This window comes from Arvicanthis niloticus, chromosome 2 (genome assembly GCF_011762505.2).
Source record: "Arvicanthis niloticus isolate mArvNil1 chromosome 2, mArvNil1.pat.X, whole genome shotgun sequence".
Taxonomy (NCBI): domain Eukaryota; kingdom Metazoa; phylum Chordata; class Mammalia; order Rodentia; family Muridae; genus Arvicanthis; species Arvicanthis niloticus.
The window spans coordinates 90,870,963-90,880,646 of NC_047659.1; the positions used below are offsets into that span (position 1 = coordinate 90,870,963).

General features: G+C 39.0%; 1 protein-coding gene across 2 annotated transcripts; it reads right to left on the reverse strand.

Annotated features, from left to right (window-relative positions):
• Positions 1-2,687: 2,687 nt before the first annotated feature.
• Positions 2,688-9,657, reverse strand: Oip5 (Opa interacting protein 5). 2 transcript variants are annotated; one of them, XM_034495215.2, is made up of 6 exons: positions 9,252-9,657; positions 8,946-9,012; positions 6,438-6,560; positions 4,294-4,375; positions 3,929-4,024; positions 2,688-3,405 (listed from the first exon to the last, which is right to left on the reverse strand). In XM_034495215.2, exons 1-5 carry the CDS (start codon positions 9,547-9,549, stop codon positions 3,938-3,940), a joined length of 657 nt encoding a protein of 218 aa, XP_034351106.1. In that variant the 5' UTR covers positions 9,550-9,657; the 3' UTR covers positions 2,688-3,405; positions 3,929-3,937. The 2 variants fall into 2 exon arrangements, with proteins under 2 accessions (XP_034351106.1, XP_076785623.1); XM_076929508.1 differs by lacking the exon at positions 2,688-3,405 and having other exon boundaries at positions 3,928-4,024.
• Positions 9,658-9,684: the final 27 nt, after the last annotated feature.

The window sequence follows — 9,684 nt, forward strand, 5'->3', positions numbered from 1 at the left end:
GGCAACAGCTAGATTTCATTAAGCATTTACTATAATGCTAAGCACCTTGTTTATTACATTAGATCTTTTACTTGAGTACTTATGGTTTATTTTCTTCCAAGTAAGATATAAAAATGACATGAAACATTGAGTTGTTTAGATTAACAAAAACCAACAGAAGGAACATAGACAACAAGGAATGCAATAGTCTGCACTAGTGAGACCTGTGCCTTCTGCATCACAAACATGGTGTTCCTCCCATCATAATGACCCAGTTCTTGCAGAAACATGACTCAGGAGTTTTGTCTGTTACAAATAATGTAACTATAAGCCTTTTGTACAAACATTGGTGTACATCTGCTACTTGTCTTTAGCACAGGTGCCTAGGGATTGAGTTTCTGACCTGCAGTAGCCATTTATGTCTTTAGTTTCCATATGCAATGCCAGACCAGTCTCTAGTTGTACCAAGGTATTATGTGTACAAGTAGTTTACAGGAGTTCTTCCTCATCTTTACATCATAAGTTTTCATTTTCACCAGTTTGGTTGTTAGTGAGGTTGGGTAAGCTTTAGACTTTTTTCTGTAGTCTGAGAGCTTTTACGAGCATGCAAATTGAGCCATATCCCTTGGCCCAATGTCTTCTCTAAAATGCTTGTATAAATACTTTGCCAGTTTGTAAGTGGGTTTTTCCTGATATATTGCAGTTGGTTTATAGCTTCGGCATTTTGGACTTTTGTTGTGTATGTTGTGTTTCTGCTTTGGCTCAGTTTTTCACTCTTTGTCTTACTTGAAATTCTGTATTTTAAAATACTGTCATCTTCAAATGATTAATGCTTAAGAAACTTTCCTGTGTTCAGGGTTCTGTTTAAACACTTCTATTTTCACGCTTAACCTTTAGATCTTTATACCTGGATTGGTTTTCATAGAACAGCATTCAGTTTATTTTTTCCTTCCATGATGGTAACCAGTTGTTCTACTATTAATTCATTTAATCCTCACAATCAGTGTGGTTACTGGTTTTGCACCTATTTTACACAGTAACAGAACAATTAATTCTTCAAGTTCATGACTATTAATAAGTGGAACATGGTCTGAATCTCAATAGTTATTTCTAATTCAACAGTTGCTCAATTACAAGCATGTTATACTCCTCAAAAACAGAAGTGGGTCCCAGTCTCAGGAAGTGGAAGTGGAGGAATTTGCCACTAAGCCAATGATGCCATATGTGAGCCATGACAAATATGTGCCCCCACACAAATGTAATTTAAAAAGAAATACCTAATTTAGAAATAAAAAAGGAAAAGACAGTGAGCTACTTGAGCAATTAAAGGACCTGAGCTACCAGCCTGACCATTTTAGCTCAATCCTCTGGACTCACAACGCAGGACAGAACTGATGCCTGCTAGTTGTTCTCAGACTCTCATGTGCAGTATTTTTTTTTTCTTTTTTTTTTTTTTTTTTGAGACAGGGTTTCTCTGTGTAGCCCTGGCTGTCCTGGAACTCACTCTGTAGACCAGGCTGGCCTCAAACTCAGAAATCTGCCTGCCTCTGCCTCCTAAGTGCTGAGACTAAGGTGTGCGCCACCATCGCCCGGCACACACTATTATTTTTAAGGGCAATGTTTGCCACAAAATATTTACTGGACACACAGATAAATAACTTACACATGCTGCCCAGCTTAATCTAAGTCAGGCTCAAGGACTTAATTTTCTATAGAAAGGCTCATCCAAAATGGCAAATCCAGAAGTTAAAAAAAAACAAAGTTATTAGATGAGAGATGTAGCTAAGTAGTAGAGCCTTAACCCTCTATGTATGAGGCCCTAGTGACATACACACAGTGACATAACAGGTTTTTTAAAATTTTAATTTATATGAGTACACTATAGCTGTCAGACACACCATAAGAGGACATCGGTGATTGTGAGCCACCATGTGGTTGCTGGGAATTGAACTCAGGACCTCTGGAAGAACAATCAGTGCTCTTAACCGCTGAGCCATCAAGCCATCTCTTCAGCCCAACATAACAGTTTTTAAACTTCAATAAAGGAAGTCTGTTAATGTTAAGGTAAATATGTGTTTTGAAAATCTACAGTTGGGGATGGTCACCCACTAAGCACTCAGGAGGCTGAACTGTCACATTGGAGGCTAGTCTGGGCTACAGAGAAAGATCCTATCTCAAAAATTATTCAAAGTATTATTAATTTATTAAGCCCCAGTCTGTGAGGCTGGAGAAATGGCTCAGTAGATAAGTACACTTACTGTTATTTCAGAGAACTAGGTTTCAGTTTCCAAAACCCTTAACTGCCTATAATTCCAGTTCCAGGGGATCTGACAGCCTCTGCAGGCCAAACAGAAGCATGGTGCACATCTTTAATTTCAAAAGCAAAGGCAGGTGGATCTCTGTTCAAGACCAGCCTGGCCCACATAACATGTTTCAAAGTGGGGATTACACAGTGAGACCCTATCTTAAAAACAACAGCAAGGGCTGGAGAGACAGCAGTTAAGAGCACTGACTGTTCTTCCAGAGGTCCCGAGTTCAATTCCAAGCAACTACATGGTGGCTCAAAACCATCTGCAATGTGATCTGATGCCCTCTTCTGGTGTTCCTGAGACAGCTGCAGTGTACTAATGTAAATAAAGTAAATAAATAAATCTTAAAAAAAAAAAAAAAAAAAAAAAAAAACAGCAAAAAGACACAAATTCTTTATTGTGCAATACATTCCATTTATTAACTGTTATTCATTACATATATATTTTTTGTTGTTGTTCCAGACAGGGTTTCTGTGTAGACCTGGCTGTCCTAGAACTCACTCTGTAGATCAGGCTGGCTTTGAATTGAGAGATCCTCCCACTTCTGCCTCCAGAGTGTTGGGATTAAAGGCAGGGACCACCACCATCAAATGTGCGTATCTGTTTTACATAAGAAATGAATCCTCACCTGGTCTACAGAGTGAGTTTCAGGACAGCCAGGGCTACACAGAGAAACCCTGTCTCGAAAAACCAAAAAAAAAAAAAAAGAAAGAAATGAATCCTCTGTGACATTCTTCTTTAATTCTAGCAGAGGAAGCAGAGGCATGTGGATCTCTGTAACTTTAAGGCTACCCTGGTCTACACAGAAAGTTCCAGGACAGCCAAAGCTAGAGAGAGAGAGACCCTGTCTCAAAACAAACAAGTATTTATCAGTATTCTTATAATTGGCATGTAAAAGTACCATCACTGTTAACTCCATCTCTTTATCCTGGCCAACTGTTCATTTTTTCATCAGTGGACACAAGGGACACTGCATGCTAATTGGTTATTAGCAGTGGAATACATTTACAGAGACAGGCATTATGGAATAAATGTACTGAAATAAATGTAAAGAAATATAGAGTCACATGTTGCAGGACCTTTGCTCATGCTCTGAAACCCAAGACTGTGTTGTTTCCTGGAAAAAAAAAAAAACTGTTTCTAATTGTGTTGTGGTTCAGTGTGTGGTGCGCACACACACACACACACACACCCCTTTATTCCCTCTGGCTGGAATACAGCATACAGACACACTCTTATCCTAGTACACACCTTTAATCCCAAACAAACAATGAAGGTAAAATTAGTTTACAGAAGGAAGCACCCATGTTTGATTGAGTGGCAGACAGGACAAATCAGAGAAAGACTTGACAGAATAGAATATGCCCAACTAATGAGAAGAGAGAGGAAAAGGAAGCTACTTAAGGGACAGTGCAGAGAGAAAAGAAAAGATGTAGTTTTACCAGCAGAGTTTTACAGAGACAGGTTGAAAAAAGAACAAGCTAAACACAGGTGAAGACAGAAGAAGCCAAAAAACGAGAAGGAGCCAGAAGATTAGAACATATTGCTCAAGTTAGTATGATGTCAAGCAGAGTAACTCAGAAGAAAAGAAAGAAGAAAGGACCAATGCACCCAGTTGTTGGAGAAGTCCTGTGCTCCACCTTGTTTGTTCAGTTTTCCTGGTTAGGAGTCTTCTCCTCCAGAATCCTGGTCAGCGAGTCTAATCGAGTATGCATTAGCATGATCTTCTCTTTCAGCTGGGGAGAGACATAGATTGAGGACATCTTATACTCAACCCCGATTTGCTGCTTATATTGTTACCAGACTTAAAAATAAATCTAAAAACAAAACAAAACAAAGCACATTTAAAAATTGCCTATATTAAGGGAAAGAATATAGCCTTGTTCTAGGACAGCCTGGTCTACATAGTTAATATGAGGCTAGTCACAATTAGAAATCCTGTCTCCAAAAGGAAAACCCAAAATGAAAATGTTGTATATATAAGTAATTACACAACCAAGTTTACCTCTGCAATCTTTTCTGGTAAATGTACATTGTGAATATCCATCTCAGATGTATTTATTATGGCCTTTGTTTTTAACAAATAGCTAGAGAGAAAATATACAGAGAAAATATTAGTACCATTACCAAATTTGCCCTCTAAAATACCTGTTGAGCAAAACCTTACGGCTTGAAGCAGCATAGTGTATTTTACTGGAGAAAAAAAAAATCTCAATTAAAACCACAAACTCTGCCTGAACCTTTCTCATTCTCAATGACAAAACTGTCTCAGGAAAAACTGAAGACAAATCCAGAATCAGATGAATGAGCACCAGTGGTAAAAACTTTTCAATAGGCCAGGCATAATGGTCCATGCCTTGAGCCCATCACTTTGAAGGCAATGGCTGGCGGACCTCTGTATTCAAGGCTAGCCAAAACTAGGAAGTGAGTTCCAGGTCTGGCATGGATATAGAGACCCTGTCTCAAAACAAAACAAAGAAAAAAAAGGAAAAAATAAGGGGATGCTTTTTAATGCTTACATTTTTGTTTTCTTTTTAGATATAATTCTAAATAACAATAACTTAGGGGACAAAAGAAGCCAGGCATTATTGTTTATGTCTTTAATTCACCAAGATTCTCTAGAGAAACAGAATTTATAAAATGAATGAGGCACAGTGTGTCTTTACATACACATAGTAGTTTTATACCAGCCAGACAAAAGAGCCAGACCCAGACCCCACTCAAAGCAAACAGGCAAAAAAGCAACAACAAACAAAAACATGGAAAAAAGAAAGTAGAAATTTACAATATATTATTGAAGTATAATGGTGTCCTGTTGGAAATCGCATGAATAATTGGTCTCATAGTTAAAGGTGACTTTCCTTATAAATGTTGTTTTGGCACCCATAAATCACTACAAACATCTAAGTACATTAAAATATGTTAATATCTATATTATTGTTTGTTTTTCAAAATAGCATTTCCCTTTGTAGACTGGGCTGGCTTTGAATTTCACCATGTCTGGTTAAGTAATCTTAATTTCTGAGCCATTTCTCCATTCTTTCAGTTTCTTGTAATGAAATACCTAAGTTAAATGTTTAATTAGTTAGAAAGATTGTTTCAGGATATTAGATCGCACTGTGAACACAAAAATTGTATACTGGAAAAACCTGTTTCTAGTTGTGGTGTGGCTCAGCCCTAGCACATACCTTTAAACTGACAGCTGTTTATTGTAAGCAAGATTGAATAAAGTAACTGTAGGTCGAGAGGTACAACAAGCAACCAGTTGACAGAAAGTGAACATAGGAAAAACCCATAGAGACAGAGAGGGGGTCAGGAGGACAGAGAGAAGAGCAGGAGCAGTGGCACAAACCATTAATCCTAGCACTCCAGAAACAGGCAGTGCTCTGTGATTTAAGGCCTGCCTGGTCTAAAAAGCAAGTCCAAGCAGCCAGGACTATTACACAGAGAAACCCTGTCTTGAAAAAACAAACAAAAACAATTTTAAAAAAATTGAGAGAAAGCAACCTGAGCACTAGAATTTGTCTCTCTGCTTCGTGGCTGCTGATACAATATGATCAGCCAGTTCCTCCGTGGATTTCCCACCATAATAGACTGTACCTTCAAACTGTGAGCCACAAGAAGCCCTCCTTTCCTGGGGTTGCTTTTGTCAGGTATTTTGTCTTGTTATGAGACAAGTAACCAACACAGGTCTTATTTTCAAACTCCTGGGTTAGAAAATCTGATTGGCCTACTTGGAATGAATGAAAAAAATATATATATATATATACACACAGACACACACAGACACACACACACACATATATATAATATATAATAAATATATAATATATATATATATTATATATATATATATATATAGTCTCCAAGTTATCTATGATGTCTAATGTCTATGATGACATTATTTTGCAAAAGCATACCTTCCAAAATTTTCCTTAAGGAAAAAACACTCTTAAATTAGTCCATATTAAGACACAGTACAATAAACCATCTAAAGTAATCACAATATTTATTTTAGGATTATGTTTTATCCTTATTGTAGGTATATAATAAATAATGTATGCCTTTTGCATCTTCTTTGGTTATAAACACCTAGACCTCCCTAGAATCTTTTAAAAACCTTATTTAATAAGTAATGTCTCTACTCACCACAGTATTTTATCACAAGAAAGGCAGAAATGGCCTCTCAAGGCAGCCAGAGCAGCATGGGTAGAATATAAATGGAAACCAACAGGAGTCTCACAGGAACTACAGAATAAAAGGTTGTATGTGCTGGTGGGAAAGGAAAGAAGAATATAAAATAATGAAAAGCTAGAAAATAAATAAAAATAACTTCCCTCATCAGGTATAGTGGCGGTATCTGTTACACCCTAATACTCAGAAGCATAGGCGGGAGGAACTCAAGTTCAAGGACCTGGATGGACTTTATCAAGTTCACTGGCTCCCAAGAACAGCCTGGGCCATCTAAGACTCTTGTTTCAAAGAAACAAAAACAAAGAACATAATTCATGACAAAAAACAAACCGAAAACCTTCAAAACAATTTTGGTACTATCTCTGACTACTTATGTAGTTCATGGCTCCCTACCTCATAAACAAATTTACTACTGTTTTGGTTTTTTTGCTCCCTTGGAGTTAGTTAGCATTTAGCTTGCTGGGCCACTGGATCATGAACACTGAAGGGCAGTTAGTTCTAATATATAAACAAATACAATGGTTTCTCCATTTCCTTATATAGAACAAGGTCAATTAGATTTTAATTTGTATTCATTATAATAGTCTGTCAGTCTGAAAGACAACAGGATATAATATCAGGCAGTGGAGTAGAATAAAGATTTTCCTCCAGTTTCACTCATTTTCTTGAGTGTTGGGCTTAGAGGCACCGCCATGCCTGGCCAAAGCGTTAATTGCCAATAGACTGTATTCCAAAAACTCTTTTTGAGATAATTTATAATAAGTGTTGTGCCACATACAACATAAACTAATAATCAATTACTGAGTTCAAAGATAGTAAAAAAGGTATTTCAAGACCTCAAGTTTACTAGTTAAAATGACCATTTACTTCAATAAGAATACACACAAGCAGAGTAACCCAGTGAGGAAGCCAGGACTGGATTAATAGCTTAGCAGGGATAGGTTCCTGCAACCAAGCTTGACAACCTGATCGTGATCCTGGGACTGGACTCCTCAAAGGTGTCCTCTCACCTTTGTATGTGTACCCTGGTAAGTGACTACACAATACATACACTAAATAAATGTAATAAAACTATTTTCAGGTTATAATGTGGAACTGAAATCTAACTCTATTTTTGTTTGCATTTTTCTTGTAGTACTTATAGACCAACTCTAGCACCTCATACAGGACAGGCAAACACTGTACTTCTGAGCTATAGCACATCCCCAAATGTATAATTAAATTTTTGCTTGTTTATTTGTTTGGTTTTTCAGACAGGATTTCTTTATGTAGCCTTAGCTGTCCTGGAACTAGCTCTGTAGACTAAGCTGTCCCTGAACTCACAGAGATCCTCCTGCCTCTGCTTCCCTAGTGCATGGATTAAAAGTGTGTACTACCACCACCAGACTTATAATTAAATTTTTTTATCAGGCTTTTTAAAAAGAGGTTGTATATCCAACCCAAGCTTGTGATCCCAACACTTGTAGACAGAAGTGTAAAGTCAAGGCAAAACCTGTATTACCAATATCAAAAGTAAAATAATTTGTGATGTAACTATATCAAAAATGTCACTTCAGGGCCAGTGAAGTGACTCAGTGAGTAAAGGTATTTGCTACCAACCCTGACTGAGTTTAATCCTTCAATCCAGCACGGAAAGACTGCTTCCAGTTACCTCTTGACCTACATATGCCTGCTCCCACTCCATACACAGACATATTCACACAAAAAAAGTCTGAAATGTAGGGAGGATCACCACAGGTTGTAGGCCAGCATGGGTGACATAGTGAGTTCCTAGCTAGTAAGGGTATTGAGTAACAGAACCTATCTCAACCCTTACCCCTAAATGCTTCTGAAATATTGTATGACTTCAGAGTATTCTCAATTCAACAATGTCCACTGCCTAATGGTCCATTACAGCTGGCAGTGCTCACAGTTCTGGGCACATGTGCCCCTTTAGTCAGTTATGAGTACCTCTGCCTCTGCTCCAAACAACTTCAATGGAAATAGGCCACACCTTCCTTGGCCCCTTTGAGAGAATAGGAATGTGTCTTTAGATCGGCAAAGTTGAATGGAGGTATGGCTACAACTTAGTTTGGCCTTACTCTTAAGCCCGAGTTCACAGAGTACTTTATTGCTGTAGGAAAAAATATTAGCAAACAAAAATGCAGAGTTTACTGTAGATTACTACAGAATTAGTCTTGTCATGATTTATATTATGTTTATATATTTATATTATACACTCCAAGTTAAATTAAATAGTCCTAGTTCTCTCACAGACCTTAGAACCTACACCCGGCTTTAACTTTCACTAACACCATGTTAATATGATTCAAACGGGTAAAGAGTTTATGGAAAGAGTAAACATGTCACAACACAAAGTTTCTTTCTTGTTTAAAACAGTTACGGACTCTTCACTGTCATTAAACCAGGAACTACATATATATAGAGAGAGAGAGATCCACCCCAGGAATTCTCCACACGTACCTGGATTTGAGAGAACCTTCTATGCCAACCAAAAAGGGCTCTAACAAAACGACGTTGTTTGTGACTCCTAGAAGATAAACCGGTTTTGAAAAGAAATACCTCCCATCAGATTCATCTGGCCATAAAAGTTAACAAAATGGGTGGGGCTCAGCCAAGAGCACTGGCTCAGCTCAGACGAGGCCCCGAGTTTGAAGTACAACTCGGGAAAACAAAACCACGCCTCCCTCCCCCTGGTGAGGTGCTGTCCCACATCCCTCCTCTGGCACAGGTCGGCCTTCCTCAGACGCCAACCCTCGCCTCACTCACTGGAGAAGGCCAGGGCGCCGAGGGACTTCGACAGGTCCCAGGCGAGGTGCACGGTATCACCGAGCACCGCGAAGCAACGCGCGCAGTGAAACACGGCACATCTCTCCGGCTCCAACCACGCAGGCAGCCGCAGGTAGACAGGTGACGCCTTCACCTTAGACCCGGAGGACTCGAGAAGGGAGAACCCTTTCACCACCTCAGTGTCCCAGTCTATGGAAGAAGAAAAAGGTGTATCACAAGAATCACTACAGGACTGGCTCTCGAAGACGCGGAGACGGCGGCGCGAGCGAGTCGCCATTTTTTGAAGCTCGCGCCTCCTTCACGCACGCCCCAGGTCCCGCCCAACTGGTTTCCTGCGTCTTCATTCCTGTAGGACACGCCCACAATACTCTCAGCGCCTGCGTATTAGTTAGGTTTGCCGAATAGCTGTCTT

What these genes read in the sequence shown, in the direction of transcription:
- Oip5 (XM_034495215.2), bottom strand. Translation starts at nt 9,549, where the DNA reads ATGGCGACTCGCTCGCGCCGCCGTCTCCGCGTCTTCGAGAGCCAGTCC. An exon ending in GAAGGTTCTCTCAAATCCAG is followed by an intron (nt 6,561 to 8,945) that starts GTACGTGTGGAG and finishes CTTTCCCACCAG; the next exon opens with CACATACAACCTTTTATTCT. An exon ending in TACCAGAAAAGATTGCAGAG is followed by an intron (nt 4,025 to 4,293) that starts GTAAACTTGGTT and finishes GTCTCTCCCCAG; the next exon opens with CTGAAAGAGAAGATCATGCT.